General features: G+C 46.0%; 1 protein-coding gene across 5 annotated transcripts in view; it reads left to right on the top strand.

Moving 5' to 3' along the window:
* Window positions 1–1,153: 1,153 nt before the first annotated feature.
* Window positions 1,154–20,943, top strand: part of DAPK1 (death associated protein kinase 1) — a 192,860-nt gene continuing 173,070 nt past the window's right edge. The window contains exons 1-2 of one of the 5 annotated variants that reach the window (XM_066367854.1): window positions 1,154–1,364; window positions 2,450–2,620. In XM_066367854.1, the coding sequence (XP_066223951.1) occupies window positions 2,559–2,620 (62 nt within the window). In that variant the 5' untranslated portion in view covers window positions 1,154–1,364; window positions 2,450–2,558. Of the gene's footprint in view, window positions 1,628–2,015; window positions 2,147–2,210; window positions 2,334–2,449; window positions 2,621–20,943 lie in introns of those variants that run through there. The other 4 variants (XM_066367853.1, XM_066367850.1, XM_066367851.1 and 1 more) reach the window with 4 other exon arrangements.

Raw genomic sequence — 20,943 nt, 5'->3', positions numbered from 1 at the left:
TTGAAAGTTTCTGTTGAACCAAAGAGAGTTTAAATAATTTCATTTTAGAAAATATGAGAATTTGAACAATACGATGGATCCAAAATCTCAGCAGACTCCCAACAAGTCTTTGAGACTTATTCTTTACTCTAGAGCAGGGGTCTCAAACTCGTGGCCCGCCGAACAATTTTGTGCGGCCAGCAGACTAATCCCCTAGGCTTACTTAATTTTATCCAAAATATTTTGAACTTCGTGGATTAGTCTGCGGGCCGCACAAAATTGTTCGGCGGGCCGCGAGTTTGAGACCCCTGTTCTAGAGAATACAGTAGGGTTGCCTGTGGGAGCTTTTCTCTGGGGATCCCTGGCAGTCCGGGTGGGGGAACCATCCTTTCTGTTTGCCACACCCAAAGGCTTGATGGAAACATGGGGTAAGAATTACAGAGAATTGATAAGGGGTCCCATTAGATATGGGTTCTGTGTGTAGGCTAGCTCAGTCTGCAGAAATATAACACAAGCCACACTGGTTCTCTAATAGCCACATTTAAAAAAAAAATAAAAGGTGAAATTAATTTTAATTATATGGTTTATTTAACCCAATATATCCGAAATACTATTATTTGAATATGTAGTTAATATAAAAGTACTTATGTTACAAAGTATTTTTTATTCCTATTTCCATACTATCATGGAATGTGTATTTCACATTTATTGCACACCATTTGGCATAACTACATTTCAACTCCTCAATAGCCAATATTGTACTGGGCAGCACTCCCCCACCCCCACCCCACCCCTTGGTTTCTGTTGCTTCGTTGGGCCTCTGAGACCTCAATCTATTTTTCTCTGGTCTCATTCCTACTTACAGTTGTTATCAGCCCAAAACACCTATCCTGGAGAGGAACTCCATCTAACGCGGCCCAATTCCTCCCCCGTCACTCTCTATCCCAGTATGCTATTTTATTGTCTCAATAGCACTGATCTCTTCAAAACAATCTTGTTTATTTGCTTACAGTTTCTCCATCAGAATGTAAGTTTCACAGGGGCAGGAATTATTATTTTTTATTAATCTATTTAGTCTCAGTGATTTTTCCGTGGCGAGCACCATTCCTGGCACACAGCTTGCGATCAAACACTTTTGCGGGACGCAGGAATCATATTACTCTAAAACCCAGCCGAAGGGTGGCAGCGTAGCGGCGTGTCACAGATGGGGCAGCCACCTTGCGAGCTGCTGCGCTCGGTCCTCTCGCGGCGTGGGTGTGGGGTGAGTGGGTGTGTGCGGGGGTGCGCGGTAGAGCGCGCCAGCGAGCGACTCCGGAGCGCTGAGCAGAGAGGAGCACCGAGCGCCGCTCAAAGCCCGCAGCGCCGCGGGGCCAGGCTGCTTGGAGGTGGGTGGGCCGTGCAACTAGCCCGCCCGCGGGGTCCCCATTGGTCGCTTGCCGGCCGCCCTGCGCCCGGAAGCCGGTGAGGAGCCGAGGGGCTGCTCCGGAGCCGGAGCGGGAGAGCCCCGCTGAGCAGACGCCGGGGCGGACGCGCGGGATCCGCGTCCCGGACTCGCTCCCTCCCTGCGCTCCCGCCGCCGCACCACTGGAGCCTGCGATCGGCCTTCGACAGCACTCCGGAGGGATCCGGGCAGCTCCTGGGCGCCCGGGTGAGTGGCCGCGCGCGGCTCCCCTGCTCCTCCCGGGCCCCGTCGCCTGCTTTTGCTTTCGCGGCCACAGCCCGGCGGGGTTTTGTCGGGGCAGCGCCCCGGGGCACCAGGAAGGCCAAGGCGGGGAAACTTGGCTTCGGGGAGAAGTGTGATCGCAGCCAGGAGGCGCCCCCATCCCCGCCGGCCGGGTGGGAACAGGTGGCGCGGGCCCAGCCGAGCGCTTTGTGTCAGGGCGCGGAGACCAGCAGCGGGCGGCCGCGCCTCCCTCGGCCGCTCCCTTCCCTCCCCTGCTCCCCCGGGCGGCCGCACGCCGGGTCGGCGGGGTAACGGAGCGGGAATCGCCAGGAATGTGCCTCTAGGGACTGCCTAGCTAGAGGGAGGAGAGGGAGTAGCTGCGGAGGTGCGGGAGCTGTGTGTTGGCGCGGGGGCTGCACCGCCGCTGCATGTTGAAGAGTGATGCTTCCATCCAGAAGCGTTCCGCCTGGGCAAGCGCTTCATTCTTCCGCGGCGCCCCTGGAGGTAGAGAGCTGGGTGGGCGTGTGTGCAGAGAAAGGGGAGGCGGAGAGGCCAGTCACTTCCGGAGCTGGTTCTTATCAGGGCAGAGCGCCCTGTTTTCGGGGCGCGGACCTTGGGGTGTGGTTGTGCCCGGCCCCAAGCGCGCAGGCGATGCCGGGCTGGGGGCGTCCCTGCTGGATTTTAACAAAGGGTGCTCCCCTCCACCTGATGGGAGGGGCAGCTCGGGATAAGTGGTCTTCAACGAGCGGGTCTTAGCCCTGGGGGTTGTTATTTTATTAGTATTATTGCCATTTTTATTTTTTTAAGGACTGCAGACTGATGCATGAGGGGGCTCATGGAGGCGCAGGAGCGGTGGTGATGGTTTCGGAAGCGGAGCTGAAGTACGCTGGGCTTTGGTGAGACTTGACAGTTGATCATGACCGTGTTCAGGCAGGAAAACGTGGATGATTACTACGACACCGGCGAGGAACTTGGCAGGTACTGGGGGTGCCAGAGATGCATGCTACCGGGTTGTAGGAATGCATGATGTTGGGAACAGTGAACGGTGAACAAGTGCAGTTTGAACCGGGCATCTCCGTCATCTTTCCAGGAGATGCGCAAATTATAGAGAAAAGAGTTATCCAGTGAGGGCTAGGAACCAGAAATAAACCACATACTCCAAGGTACTGGGGGCGGAAAGGCAGTTTCAATGTTAGATTATGATGCGAAGTGTATTGATCAAGACTCCTGGACAAGAGCAGATTTGAATAGTGTGCAGTAACTTTTGTCACCTTTTGCCCTTAGGAGGCTGAGCTATAATTGCGAATGGAGTTAGCTCTTCTGTGTGATTTAAACAGAAAATACAAAGTAATTAATAGGCTTTTAAAATCTTCATTCTATTCCTCCTTCTACCCTATATGGAGACTTGCCAGATGTTGATGTCCGGCTTGGATTTTGAAACTGACTCAAACCAGGAACTTAATTACCCAGTTGATGTTAGTGGTGGCTTTGGTTTCATTCCTAACGTTAATTTTTTAATAAATCAATGAGTGAGAGACTAATATTCAGAATCTATTCCATTGCTGTAGGAGCTGTAATTCCGAGTGTAAAGTCTTTCAGTTTCTAGGACAAAGAACGATTTCTTTGGGGGCATCTAAGGGCTGGATTGGCTTCCCTTGACTGGGTATTTGATAGGGTGTGTTGAGCGCCTTCCTGTCTAACTTGAGCAGAAAACCCAGTTTGACACCGAAATTTTAAATTCAACCTATGGAATTTAACTGCATTGTATTTGTATTGTGAGTAAAGTAGGCAGAAAGATCACTAAACAAACAAAATATGTGTGTATTGACTTACACTTGTATCAAAATATGTATTTTTCCATGTACACTTGATGTCCTGATACAAAGCTTCCTTTTAGTGAAAAGGAAATTTACGAATACCCACACCCTACGTTACCTAGTGAGAATTATAAAAGTTAAGCTTCACAAATTTTTTTCAAGTTCAAGTAATGGTGCAGAATGCAAGCAATTTTTAAAAAGTTACTGTAGCAACATATTTCTGTATATGTTTGGTTTTGACTGAGACCATAACTGGCTTTGGAGTTGCTTGTTATATATTGAAGATTTACTGAGTGCAGAAATCATAAGGAAAGCTCTCAAAAATCATGTTCATGGATATGTTTAGGATTAAGATTTAAAGTATGTGGTTGAAATACTTGGTTTAACTAGAATTAAATTATTTTAGCCCTGTGGTTTTCAGCAAGATGATTGGCACGTGGTGTTTTTCTTTGGAAGTCGTGGGTGGAAGGTGGAAAACCATATTTTGATTCTGTTTGTGTATTGTGGCCTGATTATATAAATTTTCTTATAGAGAGATGATTAAAATTAGGTGACATGATTACTTTGTAGATTAAGTATATCAACCTTATTTTTCTTAAGATCTTTTGGTAGAGTTAGGTGTTATGAGAAAGAAAAAGACATGAGACCTTCCCTGTGGCAGGTGTGAGGAGTCTGCCATCTTTATTTTGTGGGTGTGATGAGCCCTCTGCTTCTGTGCTGGGGGGTGGTTTGCAGATTTGTACTAGATTTGTCACTAGATACTGACTGTGTATACATTTTTGTGTATAACTTTCTCCTCACTTTGCAAGAATAGTTGACAAATTGTTTCTTGAATAATTTAATTTTTGTGACCTGTGACTGAAAAAAGTGCTCTGAAAAACTGTGAGTTGGGAATTTTTAAAAAGAAAGCATACCAGCTAGTTGCTACGATATCTTTTGGTTTCATCTAAAAATGTATTAAATGGTTTATTTTCTTTAAAGTCCTGTGATTTTTATGTCTGCCTTGGAAATAGTTACTTCCAGAGAACAAGTCCTGATGTCAGATAGACACATAAGAAAGAGGCTGCTTCATGAGTTGGAGGCAGGAGTTTCGTGGCAGAAATGGAAATGGGCAGATATTTAACACTAGAGCAAGTTACACTCAGACCAACATCTAGGATTTAAGACATTACCTATGGACTATAATTGTCAGTCATCTAAATAATACTTATTTACTTACCGTATAAATGTACTGAGACAAGGTCCACGGCAACAGAAGAGAAGAAGGGTTTTTAAATAAGTAGAACATTATTATTGTTTTATTTTACTTTTAGGAAAACAGTATGTATGTGAGAGAGTGAGTATGTGGGTGTGTCTGTGTGTCTGTGTCTGTCAGTCTATCTGTATATGTATGATAGTTTTGTCTGTATGGCCCCAGACTGTTGCAAAAGCTTGCTTTGAACTATAAGGAACTTTATAAAGTATAAACATTGCAGTAGTGATACAGCAGACAGACCACTGAACAGATATCCTGGTCCAAAATCAGCTCTGCAACTTTGCTTTATAACCTTGAACAGGTCATTTACTTTCTCTGACCCTCAGAATCTTCATCTAAAAAATGAGAGGCCTAGTGATTATTTCATGGCTATTGAGAAAATCAAGTCATCTAACACATGTAAAAGTATATTATCAACAGTAAAGAGTTAAACAAATATAGATATCATCTGCAGGATTAGCCAAGACATGTGGGCATCCAGGCAGGCTAATAAGTTGGCCTGCAACTCAGTATTTTAAGTACTTGCTTACCAGTGTGGGGGAGGGTGGCCCTGTGGGGAAAGGGTCATGGGAGACGCATTGCTGCCAGCACTCGGTCTCTCCGCTCTGGTTCTAAATAATGCACCTTTCTCTGGCCTCAAACATGCACACCTTCTCAGTGGAAACAAGTCCCTGCAGTGAATGAACATCATCTTTAGAAGGCTGTTTGGTGACCTTCTATATTGACTCCAGGAGGCCCTGTGGGGTTTCGCCCTCTGTCCCACTGCAGGGGGTGGAAAAAAGAACTTCCATCACATGTAGTGGTCTATGGGAGGAGTTCTTATAAATGCAGATTTTTCCATCTGCTATTATACTTGGGTTGTTTTAATGCCCCAGGCGTCTCTTATCAGTTGGCACTTGGAGCAGCCGCAAGCTGGCTTGTCCCACCATTGGGCTCTGGTTACACCCTTGGCTGCGGTTCTGCCTAACCTGTGAGCTCTCTGGGCACCTGTCTGAACACTGCTGTCCTGAGGACCTGGCCTTCTTCCCTCTTCTACTGTCTGACCTTACATGATCTTAAGACCTGTGTCTCACCTTCTGAGTGAATACTTCCACCATGCTTTCTCCCTTTTAGGAGCCAGATGACTTGCTGTCTGAAATAAGCCACTGGTCCAAGACCACAGACTGCCCTGTGTTGTGCCCCGTCCTTGCTTTGTGTTATTGTCATTCTTGTAGCCAGCTTGAAAGTACTTTCAGGTGGTCTTTTTCCCCCTGGGTGTTCAGTGTGCTGTATAATACCAGGCAAAGTTTGATTGATGCCTGAATGAGTTAAGCAGGTTGGCAGGTGCAATGTTGAGACCAGAATAGGGATTTAAGATGCAAATGGCAATGCAGAGACTTACGCTGCTAGAGAGGCAGCATGCGGTGTAGTTTAGCCACGACACACTCATTTGGAAAATGGGGAGACTCCTACCTTTGCAGGATGTTGTGAGAATCAGACACAGTGGTTACAAACACCTGACACATAGTCACTGCCTGAGATATTATTTTTAACAACCTGTTTTTCCTTTCGCAGTATTTACCACGTTGCATAGTCAGTATTTATTTGATCATATGCTTTCCCCAGAGGTTGTCACAGAGTTTGTGATTTTTTTTTGTACCCTTCCGAAGCCAGAAACCGGGAGGCAGTCAGACAGACTCCCACATACACCCTACTGGGATCCACCCGGCACGCCCACCAGGGGGCGATGCTCTGCCCATCTTGGGGCATCGCTCTGTTGCAACTAGAGCCATCCTAGCGCCTGAGGCAGAGGCCACAGAGCCATCCTCAGCGCCTGGGCAAACTTTGCTCCAGTGGAGCCTTGGCTGCGGGAGGGGAAGAGAGAGACAGAGAGGAAGGAGAGGAGGAGGGGTAGAGAAGCAGATGGGCGCTTCTCCTGTGTGCCCCGGCCGGGAATCGAACCTGGGATTCCCGCACGCCAGGCCGACACTCTACCACTGAGCCAACCGGCCAGGGCCAGAGTTTGTGATTTTTGACTTGCACATCATTTTTATCTCTAATGCCTAATTAGATATGTGACAATAGGTGCTCAATAAATGCTTGCTGATTAAATGAATGGATTAATATAGAGAGAGTACACACATGCACATGCACACTGATGTATGTATGCATATGTGTGTATTTATATATATGTATATATGTATATGTACACATATGTATATGGCCCTCGATAAATGATGAGTGGTGGAGATGAACTTAGGACATGAAAGGCTGCAGCTCATGAAAATAAAAGCTTCCTTTGCTTTTGCATTCTCTGTGCTGGAACACTAATGTGCACAGCAGCCAGAACTTCCAAGCACAAGATCAGTGTAAACAAGACAAGGCAGAGCATTAAATATTTTACATTGCTTTGGAGGGTTGCTAGATGCTAACAATTCAAATGTAAAATGTTCTCATTTTGGCATGAAATCCACAGGCACTGTAACTGAAGCAAGGAATGGTAAGAACCCCTGACAGTCCAAGTACAGCTTTGAGTTGGTTTGCTGCAGACTGCAAGAGTGAGTCCTAAGTATTCTGGCACCCCTGTTTAGACGTAAGAGAGACTTGCCCTGGAGGGGAATGCAGGCCCAGGAGGCCGACCAGTGACAGCACCTTAGAGGACTGTGCTGAATGCCTTTTTCCTCTTTGCCTTTCATGTCCTGCAGGCCCTCAGATAAGTTCGAATATATGTATTAGAGGCAATAGTCGGTGACTATTAAATTCTGTGCACTTTAGGAAGGTCTAATGATGGTCTTCTAGGATGTGAAGGGAGGGCATTATGATGGTAGTGAGTGACAGTTTGGCTGAATGCTTGCTTGCTAGCACTGGGGATATGTCTCTGGGCCACTCGCAGGCATAATTTAGGTTCCATGGGGCCAGGAACCTAGGGGATCAAGGTTCTTACTGATGGAGAAACCATGGAGCACTGAGGCTGACTTCTTGGTCCCTCTGTGTCCTTGTATCCTAAGTTGGTGTCTTACCCAGTCATTTAGGAACCTAAAGGTCCCATAACATTGCCACATCCCTGCAAAGCTGTGAAATACACACAGGAAGTTTACGGGGATGGGTGCTCAGATGAATTTCAGTAATTTGATACAGGGGTAATACCTGAAGCGATGACATTGTCAGACATGTCCTCTTGTCTCCAGCAAAGTTATAAGTCCTTGAAGGCAGAGACCATTTCCTCTCAGATGGGGTGAAGCACAGACATATGCTGCTAGACTCCTTTGGAGATGGTGTGGCATAAGCCACTTGAGTGACAAGATTAAGATTAACTTGTCTGGCCCTGGCTGGTTGGCTCAGTGGTAGAGCGTCGGCCTGGCATGCAGGGGACCGGGGTTCGATTCCCGGCCAGGGCACATAGAAGAAGCGCCCATTTGCTTCTCCACCCCCCCCCTCCTTCCTCTCTGAGTCTCTCTTCCCCTCCCGCAGCCAAGGCTCCATTGGAGCAAAGATGGCCCGGGCGCTGGGGATGGCTCCTTGACCTCTGCCCCAGGCGCTAGAGTGGCTCTTGTCGCGGCAAAGCGATGCCCCGGAGGGGCAGAGCATCGCCCCCTGGTGGGCAGAGCATCGCCCCTGGTAGGCGTGCCGGGTAGATCCCGGTCGGGCGCATGTGGGAGTCGGGAGTCTGTCTGACTGTCTCTTCCCGTTTCCAGCTTCAGAAAAATACAAAAAAAAAAAAAAAAAGATTAACTTGTCTGCCCTGGTTTTCTGCAGAAAATGTGTTAGGAATGTTCACCCATAATTCTAGCCAACTGCTTGTGGGTCCCTAACCTCACCAGGCATGTTGATCTCACTAGTCAACCTTGTAGGCCTGCGGTCCCCACTTTCAAAGGGAAAACCTGCTAGGAAGTCTCTCCTTCTTAGTAGAAAGTTATTTCTGATCCTGAGACCAAAAAAACCCCGCCTCCTATGGATGGGAGGGGAGGGGCTTCTATTGGTGAGGGCCCCCTAGTAAGCCTTAGGCATCTAGACCTAGAAGAAGCCAGAGTGGTCAGCATCTCCCTTCTTGTTTCATCCAGTCGGTGCTTAGACAGGTCAAGTGCCTTTCTCAAGGCAGCTGGTTAGTAGGTTGCAAGAGGTGGACCCAGAAACCCAGACAGACTGCTTCATTTTGTTTGTTCCCTACACAACTTATGATTTGACAGATTTTTGTATGGAAGGCAAATAAAGTTGCTCTTTAAGAGAAGTGATCTGGGCAGCCATCTGATGACAATCCATTTTAACATCTTCTTTAGAGAGGATGGTACCGTTTGACCAAAGCTTTCCCTTTCGCCCTGGCCAAAGGCTTTGACCTCAGCACTCGCATGGGCACTTGACTCCACGCGGGACCTTCTTTCTCTTTCCATATGGCTTGTGCCCCAGTTATGAATGGTATTAGTGTGTGGCATAGTTTCACACAAGTCCCAGAGTTAATAGTTCAGCTTTTTAAAAAGTTCACAGAATACTTTTATTATTATTTAACCTTTAAGTAATATAATGTGTAAGAATTTAGGCTCTGTCTGTTAGGCTGCCCCCTAAATGACAGCTTATCATTTCATTAAGTGGCACTAGTCTGTCTGGTTTAAAGTGGGTGTGTGATTGTTTGAGACTATGTAGAAGGTAATACTTAATTGTTTTGCTTTGGTTTGTTATGGTAAATTATCAAAACAGAATACACTGTCTCTTGGCCTTGAAGGAGAGTACATGGAAGTTCTATTATTTATAATAAATTCAATTTATCCCTTTGTCACATTCTAAATGAATTCCTTTAAATGTGCAGTTAAGAGATAGGAGAAAGATTGACATTTGGTTTTTCTACATCATTTAACTAAAATAGGTTTAAAATAGCTTTGTTTAACTAGTTAATTTTTTTAGGGATAACAGAAAGTGTGGTTGTACCCCAATTCTAGATTTAATGTGTTAGAGGGTTTTTACAATGAAAAAGTCTAAAACCTAAAATAGTTGTGTCTTATTTCAATCCCAGTCCAAAAGAAAACAAAACTGTCATGTGCTAGTAACTAATCTCTGGTGATAGCTGACAAGTGTGATCCTTAGTGACTCTTGTTTATCACTTCTGTCTTTTTAGGTGACGTTGAAAGCCAGTGTGGCTTACAGATCACAGTGTGGTCATTTAAGTATAATGTTGCTTACCTCTGAGAAATGACTGTGGGCTTTTCCCCTTATATTCTTGTTGACATTTCTATTGTGAGCTTGATAAATTTTATTCTATAACATAATATACAATATATTCAGAGACATCAGGAGGGGAAGTGGAGAGGGAGAATGTTGTGGATTTTTTTCCCCCTTTATAAACACATTCAACTTTGGATAAAAAACAATGAACAAATGAATGTGTAAACTGCTAATCACTGGTTTTTTAAAAGTTTATATTGATGGTGCTTATAGTCATAGCCTAATGGTTTTGGCAGGGAGATTTGGCTCTGAGTACCGACTCTTTTGGGATATTTTTGTATGTGTGCTATCCAAATTATTCTTATTTAGATGTAATGTCAGTGATGAATGGGGCTAGTTTTTAAAAATCACAATTACAATTGATGTTTTTGTACATCTTTACCTTTAAGGAATGAGCTAATTTCCATTTCCCCCCCATTGTTGAATAATTCTTTCTATAGTTCATTGTTAGAAAATGGAAGCTTTGAAACTATGCAAAGTTTTTCTTTTTAACTGAAAAAGAGTGTCAGGATTTTTAACCCTTTACAGTACTTTAATCCTCCATGCTCTTGTTCCAGGATCCCCAATACAGATTTTTTTAGTTGAAAAAGCAGTGTAGGGAAATAGTCAATGCCCCCACCCTTGGAGTCTCACTGTGAAAAGGATTAGCTTTTCCTATGAGGTTCCTGTCTGTGTATATGCGGGAGGGTAGCGATGACTTAGGAGATTCATGGAAACTGACGGGGCACACTGGGACAAAGAGGGCAGGGCTCCGGAGAGAAGTCAGTAGATAGTGCTGATACAGTTCTAATGTTCCCATTCTCTTCTGGGAAGTTCTTCTAAATCTGTGTAGAACTCAAATATATTTCTTCTCTTGCCATCTGTGGTTTATGGGTAAGCAGTGGAAATGTGTATCTCTGGGAAAGTGATGAGAGGCTGCAACCTTTTGAGTGTAATATTTAATAGGCTGCGAGTTACAAGCTGCTTCGCTTAACAAAAACAGAGCTATGGCACTGAAGGTATATGGCTACTGTAAGATTAGACTTTTAACAGCTAATTGCTCAAGTTTGAGATGCTGACTTGCACACGATACACAGGGGAGCTGTCCTTAGAAATTCGGTAAGCCAATAAGCTCTAAGAGGTCATTTGCGATCTTACAAATATTGTTTTCTTGGTATATAAATCAGTACAATTGAGAGCAGAGCCTGCCAGAAGTTTCCACGCACACCTGGCATGTGTATATAGAAAGTTGTCTTTCTGAATGCTGTTTTTGCCACTGGGGTACCCAGGATCAGCATGTGAACTGCGGGCAGTGAAGCCAGAACTGCCACCAAGTTTGTCCTCAGCAGCTCCTCCGGCCTCAGATCGGGTTTGCTTCCTTCCCCATCACAGCGTGGAGTAGCCCCTTTCCTGGCAGCTTACTCTACCGTGCGACCGGTGGTGCATTGGCACCAGTGTGCTCGGGACCAGGCCTGGCTGACTTAACACACTGCTGCTCTTTTTTCTCCCTGATGTCACTTTTTCCACATTGTACAATTGGAACGAAGTGGAATCCTCACCTGTCATCCCGTTTGGTGCTGAACCTGTAAGATGACTGCTTGGGGCTCTGTTCTTTCTTGGTGTTTCTCTGCACTGTAATTCAAACAAGCTTTGGGATAGATGGGAGATATTTACAGACTTTCCATTTAGAATTGATTAGGATTTGCTCCAAGTACCATCATATATCTCCCCCCCCCCCCCAAACCCATGTAGAGTTTAAGCAGCTGACTCAATTGTTTGGAAGAGGAAGCGCATTAGTACAAGTGGAATCTTTTCCAGGACATAGTGTATCAGTCTGTGTTTTCCTCCCCACCCTTGTCTGGCACAGAGAGGTAGGAATGCTGGCCAGCGGAGCCACGGACAGGCGGGGTAAGCCTAGCGACAGTGTGCAGGGCCCTTGGTTTTGGTAATGTGATTCAAGCACCGAATGAATATATCCTGTTTTATGGATATCACCAAATTTTGTAAGCCTTATCTTCAGAAGCAACATTTTCTCTAGTGCAGGCAATTTTTAAAAATTATCCACATTAGAAGTTACAACCTGGAGAAATAAGCCAACGGGAAACGACCTGGCCAGTTCCGAGCGCTGCCCTCGCCCAGCACGTGCACTTTCTTAGTGCCTACATCCCTTAACGACTTGCATTAAATAACTGGCCACTTTGTATTCTCACACAGTTGGTTGATGCATGTGATTCTTGGCTCTCGCCACCAATGGCGAGTTTTGTGCAAGCAGAAAACAAGACTTTTTGTGTCTCTTGTGGTGGGAGGGAGTCATCGAAGCGGACTGTAGGCTTTGTTTGTTTCTTTATGAAGGTACATATCCAGAAATGAGAATGTGGTTCAGAGCTTTGAACCCAAAGTCCTGACTCTACAATGTGCTTACAGTTACCTTGGCAAAGTTACTTGACTTCTGTAAGACTCACTTTTCTCATCTGTAAAATAGGGATAATGGTTACACTTACCTCAAGGTTGTTGTAAGGGTGAGTGTCATGTGTGTAAAGTGCTTGGTCCGATAGCAGGCACACAGTAAGTGCTCAGAGGGGTGGTGGCTGTTTAACAGGACAGAGTGCGAATGAGAGCAGGACGGGAGAGACTGTGTAACATGCCTCTGAATCTGTGTCCTGCTTCTTCTCTGTTTATCTCTCATTTCTCTGCCCAGGTGGCCCGATGCCCAGGGGTAGGAGTGGGGTGAGAGTGGCGGTGAGGGCTCACTTCTCAGTTTCTTCCTTTTTCTTTCTCTTTTCCTTTCTCTTCTCCCTCTCTGCTCGTCTTGGGCTCAGCCTACAGGTTGGGCACATTCTGCCAAGTTTGACCTTGCTCATCCTGTTTTCCCTTTGAGGAATCCCTGCTCCATTCAGGTGTAAATCAAGGACCTTATTTATGTGCTGGGCTTCCTCTATCAGCCCCCTGATAGCCTGGTAGGGTGATTCTTAGATTTCCTGAGAAACAAATTAGCTAGGAATTTAACTGTGCATTCAAAAGCCCTGCTGGAGACAGGGCTTAAGGAGATGCCATTTTCAAAGCCTACCTGGCTTCCTTGGGAAGAGGGCAGGAGAAGCTAAAGTTAAAGAGTTTCTATTAAGATGGAAAGAGATGCATTCTGGGAAGCTGGAGCAAGTAAAAGCTGCCAGACTTTGCAGCGAGAAGTGAGCTGCTCAGCGAGAGAGCTGCTCCTGAATACTCAGAGGGATGGTCTTCCCGGCGCTGTTAGGAACTGGAGATATGTCAACATGCAGATTCATGTTTTAATATGGTGTATGTACTTTAAGTGCCTGAAATGTCGATTTTATTTTGCTAGCTGCTTTTTAAGTTAAAAACCATCTTAGACAACCAAATAAGACCCGAGGAATTTGATTGGAGAAACCAATTGCTGATTTTTGTAATGGATCTCTATGGAGGAAGCAGCTGAAATGAGTGCGTGGGCCCCTGCGCCCCTGACCATGATGAGCTTACTACAGAATGCAAGGCATACGGTGGATCTGAGCCTCCATTCATTTCTGACACATGCTGATTTAAGATGTGAAAATGAGTGCTTGGCCAAGCCAAAACTGCCCGTGCCAAGAAAAGCCTATTAGGTTGGTGGCTGAAAGGCTGAATTGTTAGGATTTACTTAACGGCAAGGCTCTGCCAGCTGCTGGGAGTAAGTGCCCACTTACACGTTTGAGTGCCCCGTCCTTGTTCCCCTGGACTGGGGTCTCATTTGTGCAAAGAACATGGCCACATGTGAGGCCACTTTAAAAGGATGCTTCCTTATTCTTTGGGCCCATTAAGTGGGTATCTTTAGTTTTTACCGGTAACATAAAGCGCTCACAAATTTGAAAAGGAAAATGCCGGGAAATTGGGTCTATAAGGTGCATTCAGCCTGACCAGGCGGTGGTGCAGTGGATAGAGCGTCGGACTGGGATGCAGAGGACCCAGGTTCGAAACCCGGAGGTTGCTGGCTTGAGCAAGGGGTCACTTGGTCTGCTGTAACCACCCCCCCCCCCGCCCCGTCAAGGCACATATGAGAAAGTAATCAATGAACAACTAAGGTGCTGCAGTGAAGAACTGATGCTTCTCATCACTTTCCCTTCCTGTCTGTCCCTATCTGTTCCTCTCTCTGTCTCTGTCAAAATAAAATAAAAAAGGTGCATTCAGGTGAAATATCAAGGAATGACAATGTTAAACTATAGTCAACATGTGTGGACTGTTCAACAAAACTGTCATGGAAATCATACTATTTGACATTTATTCATTCATCCAGGACATCTGAATGTTATGGTGCTTACTGGGGTGTTGGGAAGGACCTCACATCTCAACAAATTCTAATCCAATAGAGTAGACAGATTTTACACAGCCAGTGAAAATGGAAAACCAAAGTAAGAAGTGAGAGAAATCAAGTTTTAAAAACTTGTTTTGGTGTTCAGGCAAAGAAAGACCATTCATTCATTCAAATACTTGTGGAAACATAAAGATATGAACAGGGCACTTGCCAATTGTTAGCTCAGCGGTAGGTAGAGCATCGGCCTGGCAGGTAGAAATCTCAGGTTGAGAATCAGTCTGGGCACACAGGAGAAACGACCATCTACTTCTCCACCCCTTCCCTTTCTCTCTTTTTTTTTCTCTCTCTCCCCCTCCTGCAGCCATGGCTCAAATGGTTTAAGCAAGTTGGCCCTGGGCACTGAGGATGGCTCCATGGCCTTGCCTCAGGCACTAAAATAGCCTGGTTGCTGAGCAACAGGGCAGTGGTCCCAGATGGGCAGAGCATCGCCTGGTGGGGGGCTTGCCAGATGGATCCCAGTCGGAGCACATGCAAGACTCTGTTCTTCTGCCTCCCTGCCTCTCACTTAATAAATAATAATAATAATTATTATTAATAATAATAAGATATGAGCAGGTAGGTGTAGGAGCAGCTATGTATGTGTCTCTGTCCATATATTCCCTGGAAGAAACTGGAAACCAAGCATGAAGAAGGAGACAAGGAGACTAATATTTACTGGGAACCCATTCTAGACCAGGAGCTGGAGGTAGGTATCGTAATCTACCCTTTACAGACAGGGAAACTGAGGTTCAGAAAGACATTAGACTTAGATAATATGTTTAGAATGGTGGAGGTAACTATCAAACACCCCAAAATGCTAAGCAGAGTCTGGAAATTGGGTGATAGGTGGTGCAGTTCACTTTGTGACCTATTCCTCTGTCACTGTCTCAGAAGGGAAGTCTAAAATATTTTAAAAGTTTCTACAGTGCCAGGCTCATACGATGTATTCAAGACACATTTCCTTCCTTCCTGTACTAGGAGTTCTCAACCTCAGCACCAGTGACAGTTTGGTCAGGTGGCGTGCTGTGCATTGTAAGATGTTTAGAGGGATCCCTTGCCCCTCTCCCTTTGAATGCCAGTAACATCCTGTCCCAGTTGGGACAATGAAAATATTTCCAGACATTGCTAAAAGTCTCTTGAAGGATACCACTGACCCATTGAGAACCACTGGGCTACAGACTCAAGACAGAAAAAGTGTTGACTGATGGACCTAGGGTTTGGAGCTGGTAGTAGGCAAGGAGGATCCTGCACCTAGCGAGGAAGAAAATGCCCTTGCAAGAAGGTATTGACCGTGGTGTTCAGAGCTGGGGAAGGAAGAGAGTGGATGGAAGTGAGAGGTCTGGGGCAGTGGCTGCTTTAGTCTGGCTTTGATGTGCTATCCTAGGAAGGAACAGGTCAGTTATGTCCTAGAGGCTTAGGGTGAGACTGACAATGAGTAAGACCTAGAGAGGCTGCTGGTCAGACTTCCTGATGCCGCCTGGGTGTGAGAGCCACCCATGGGTAACTTCGCAGCTTCCCCTGCACCCTGCCTAGCTGAGCAGACTGCTGTGAGTCATCGTGCAGAGCCAACACTGCCTGACCTCGCCCTACCTCATTCTCTCCCAAGGCTGGTGCTCTGCTGCCATCTTGATAGCTCTGTTTTTAACTTGCTTTAATAGCTGTGCCTTTTGTCATGCTGATTCCTAATTTTTAGTCAAGCCTAGATAACTCCTTGTTTTTTATTCTCTTTTCATTCTCTTAGGCCCTCAGTTTCCACCTTCTCAGCAGGCTGAGTAGTATAGCACAGTGGTCCCCAACCCCTGGGCCGCGGACCGGTACCGGTCCATGGGCCATTTGGTACCAGTCCGCAGAGAAAGAATAAATAACTTACATTGTTTCCGTTTTATTTATATTTAAGTCTGAACGATGTTTTATTTTTAAAAAATGACCAGATTCCCTTTGTTACATCCATCTAAGACTCATTCTTGACGCTTGTCTCGGTCACGTGATACATTTATCCGTCCTACCCTTAAGGCTGGTCTGTGAAAATATTTTCTGACATTAAACCGGTCCGTGGCCCAAAAAAGGTTGGGGACCACTGGTATAGCATGCTCTGTGACTGGGGAGCCCACACAGCTTAGATATTGCTTCAAATATCCGCTCTTTATAACAGGGCTTTTAAGGGTAAAAGATCAGGTCTGGGGACCCCTGGCAAGTGGTGTAAGAATGCTTTCTGCTTTGCCTTCAGCTCCCTGGGGAGGGGCATGTGTGTGGAAGTCAAATGGGGAAGCTGGTCAGGATGGGAGGCCATAAAGGGACAGGGGCTGATTTGGAAGACACATGGAAAGGGACATGTGTGTCAGTCAGGGTGCCGGCCGGAAAGAGTCCACTCCTGAGAGTCTAGATGAAGGTTATAAGATGGCCAAGTGTGCAGTGTCTGGGGATTCCACTGGCTGAGAGCTGGAGCCACCAAAGAAGGCAACTTTGCCATGTCAGGGAAGAAGCACCCATTTCTCTTTCCTCCTGCCTGCCAACCTCCGGCCATTGCCTCCCATTAACCACCTGCAGGGAGCCAGAGTGGTGCACTATTCAAGGGCAGCCTCCTGGCTGAGCAGAGGGAGTGAAGAACAGGTTGGTTGGGGGAGGGTAGCCATGGACAGAAGGCAGAGATGGAGAGTAACCAGGAGAGGGACGTCCAGTAGTGGCAATAGTGAAATGATACAGGTTTGCTATGTGACTGCTCCCCTCTTGGTGCACACGATCCAAATCTATGCTATCAATATGACGGACACTCCTCTCTACTACGAATACTGGGTTTACAGTCCATTCTCCCCGAGAAGACATTCCTGACCATCCCCTTGAAAGCGATGCCCTCCTCTTGCAGATTCCTGGAGTATTTTCTCTGACACAGTCATCCACATTTAGACTCCTCACATTGCATTGTTAGCTCTGTGCGTGCACATGCGTGTGTGTGTGTGTGTGTGTGTGTGTGTGTGTGTGTGTGTGTCTTCCCTCGATTGCCACTTAAGGTGTCCTAATTCTTTTGTTCCCAGCTTCTTGTGAAGAGAAGATATTCCAGAAATATCTATTGTTCAATGATCAATTACCTTAAATAGTCAGAATCACAAAATTCTGAAATGAAGGAGGGTAGTCATCATTCTTATGAGTCTTAAAAGTGGAGAAATAATCACTAAAAAGTCCCTTAACATGCACAGTATGTTTTCATCATCACAAAAGCCCTGAGAGGCGACAGCCCTGCCTCGGTACAAAGTGGGTTCGGTATCCTCTGCTAGCTGGAGAGTAGGATAAGGACAAAATGGTGGTGCCCTCTCCACTGGGGCATACTGATGGTTTCCCCAAAACCTGTCGGTACTTTGTACCATGTTTTTTATTCTCAGTGTCATATACAGTTTTAAATTTTCAAGTACGAAGGGAGAGGTGAGTCTAGTGGGAGGAAAATATGGTTCATCCCATTGCAGTTACTGGAGGGGAATAGATACCAGGAGCAATAAGCACCAGGCACTGATGTGCCCTACATTATAGCCTGGGTGGTTCTTGGAGAAAGCAGGCATCCATCTGTGCCTAGGCTGCGAGCACAGCCATGCTTGCCCGGGAATATTGGCAACTTAAAAAGGAAAACCTAAGGGATTTGATGTTAAACCCTTTGGGAACTGGCAATCTCCCTGCTAACAGTCAGTCCTCCCAAATTTGCTCTCCTTTTTTTATGATGCTTGAAAATTGGGGCTTCAGAAAGAAAAGAGGGAGTTTTAAGATGGAATTGACTTCTTCCCCAGTAAATTATTTTAATTGATTCTAGGACACGTAGAAAGGTGTATCATATGTTCTGAGAGGATAGGATTTAATTAGGGTTTAAAATTAGTTCTGTAGGAAGTGCTTGGAGTTGTACCCAGGGAGGAACAGAGAGTTCCAGTGGAATTGTGTAGACGGGCTGGTGAGGAAAGGCTTCTGCTGCGGAGGTTTCGGGAGCACTGCCAGCCTTCCGACCAGGTGTCAGCCTCCTGCACTCGAGCCAGTGGAGGTGCTGCCCGGTGTGAGGGTGTGAGAGGACCCGGAGAGCTTGCCCCTGAGCAGACAGGGACAGCTGGACCCAGAGCAGTTTTCAACGTGATATCTTGCTCTTGTTCCTTGGGTTACACTTCTTCCTGTGACAAGAAAGAGGTTCAAGTCAAGAAGACAGTGGCCTGAGAGCCGAATGTCACTGGGAAAGTTGTTTGGAGCAGGCATTTCAAAATCAGCCACTGTGCGGCGGGAGGAGTGAGGATACTGGTGCCCTAGAGTCAGCTTGAGAGCTTCTAGTTTCCCACTGACCCCAGGAGGTCGGCGGGAAGTGGGTTTTTATGCTTCTCTTATTGATTAGGAAACTAGAACTTCGAGAATTTAGGCTTGAGGTCGCAAGGTTTAATTCAGTGTGAATTGAAACGTATGTATTTATGTTTGTATGGAAAATAATACATCAGTAAATAATAACACAAGAGTAAACTCTTTCACATACTCACAACTGTAAACCTCCTCTTGTTCCACCCTGTACTACTTACGTGTGTGTATAATAGTATACAGTTGACCCTTGAAAAAAGAAAGGATTAGTAATTCTGATACCCTGTGCAGCCAAAAATCTACATATACCTTTTTTAAAATTGATTGCTTTTAGAGAGACAGAGAAAGGAAGGGGGGGGGGGGGAGAGAAACATTCATTTGTTGTTATACTTAGTTGTGCATTCATTGGTTGCTTCCCGTATGTTCCCTGCCTGGGAATCAAACCTACAACCTTGTCATTTCCAGACGACGCTCCAACTGACTGTGCTAACCAGCCAGGGCCTCCACATACAACTTTTCACTCCCTAAAAACTTAACTACTTACAGCTTGCTGTCGACTAGGAGCTTTACAAATAACATAATCAATTAACATATTTTTTTGAATGTTATATGTATTTTATATACAATATTATGACAGTAAAGTAGCTAGAAAAAAGAAAATGTTATTAAGAAAATCATGTTATAGTACTGTATGTATTTATTGAAAAAAATCTGCCTATAGGTGGACCCGTGCAGTTCAAACCCGTGTTGTTCATGGGTCATCTCACATGTGTATACACATACACACATTTATTACACATTTTACTGATATGAGAGATGTATAACACAATTTATAAATAAAAACAAAATATAGGTAGTCTTTTTTTTTTTTTAAGCAAGAGAGACAGAGAGAGAGAGGGACAGAGACAGGAAGGGAGATGAGAAGCATCGACTCGTTGCGGCACCTTAGTTGTTCACTGATTACTTTCTCATATGTGCCCTGACGCGGGGATTGCAGCTGAGCCAGTAAACCCATGGCCAAGCCAGCAACCTTGGGCTCAAGCCAGCCATCTTGGGTTTCAAGTGAGCAACCCCTGGGCTCAAGCCAGTGATCATGGGGTCATGTCTACGATTCCACACTCAAGCCGGTGACCCTGTGCTCAAGCTAGTGACCCCACGCTCAAGCTGATGAACCCATACTCGAGTCAGATGAGCCCGTGCTCAAGCCGGTGACATCGGGATTTTGAATTGGGTCCTCAGCATTAATGCTTTATTCACTGCACCACCGCCTGGTCAGGCAAAATATGCACAGTCTTTATTGGAAGTTCCATATAGCCAATTAAGTCTCACAGAACGCTTGCATTCACTTTTGCCATGGCTGACCTATGGTTGATAACGTTTTGACAAATGGAATTTCATTTTGACTTGCTAATTCTTTTCCCAATAAATTTATTGCTATTAAATCTGACTTGTGATCTACTGTTAGACTATTTCTCACACTTGTACAAATGCTATTCATCAAACTAAATCTTCTTTCACCTTCAGTACTGCTGACTGCTGTAGTGCTATCTTTTTAGTTTTTGGTGTCATTTTAGGGATTGGGACAGAGTTTGATTCTACACTATTTTAACAATGACTGCGTTTAACAACCAGCTAACGAAATTCCTGCAGAAGGAGCAGTGGGCTCTTGTGAGCTGGCATGGGCAGACTCGGCCCTCCCCAGCTCCGTTGTTCAGGTCTGGACAGGCAGGTGCTCAGCTCTCCTACTCACTGTTGAGCCCCAGTCCCAAGGATGATGCTGATTGTGTGGCTACAGACTCAGTCGTATTGGTGGCGTGGAGGAGTGAAGTTTCAAAACTGAGACCGGGAGTCAGTTCATGGGACTCCATTTGTCCTTGGTTGTCAGTGAGGAAATTGAGGAGTAAAGGGGCACCAGAGACCATCTCTACCATTGAGCTAGCTGTCAGAGAGGATGCCTTCTGGTAGGATGTTAGCACTCGGGGCAGTGTGACACAGACTAGAGGGGACAGCATCTCCCTTGGTGGCCTTTTCTTCCAGCTTTGTTTGATCTGGCAGTTTCTTTTTTTTTTTTTTGTATTTTTCTGAAGCTGGAAACAGGGATAGACAGTCAGACAGACTCCCGCATGCTCCTGACTGGGATCCACCCGGCACACCCACCAGGGGGCGACGCTCTGCCCACCAGGGGGCGATGCTCTGCCCCTCCAGGGCGTCGCTCTATTGCGACCAGAGCCACTCTAGCGCCTGGGGCAGGGGCTGAGGAGCCATCCCCAGCACCTGGGCCATCTTTGCTCCAATGGAGCCTTGGCTGCGAGAGGGGAAGAGAGAGACAGAGAGGAAGGAGAGGGGGAGGGGTGGAGAAGCAGATGGGCGCCTCTCCTGTGTGCCCTGGCCGGGAATCGAACCC

This window comes from Saccopteryx leptura, chromosome 2, assembly GCF_036850995.1.
Source record: "Saccopteryx leptura isolate mSacLep1 chromosome 2, mSacLep1_pri_phased_curated, whole genome shotgun sequence".
NCBI classification, from domain to species: domain Eukaryota; kingdom Metazoa; phylum Chordata; class Mammalia; order Chiroptera; family Emballonuridae; genus Saccopteryx; species Saccopteryx leptura.
Note: the sequence above shows the minus strand (reverse complement) of the source record. Positions and strands in the feature narration are given on the sequence as shown.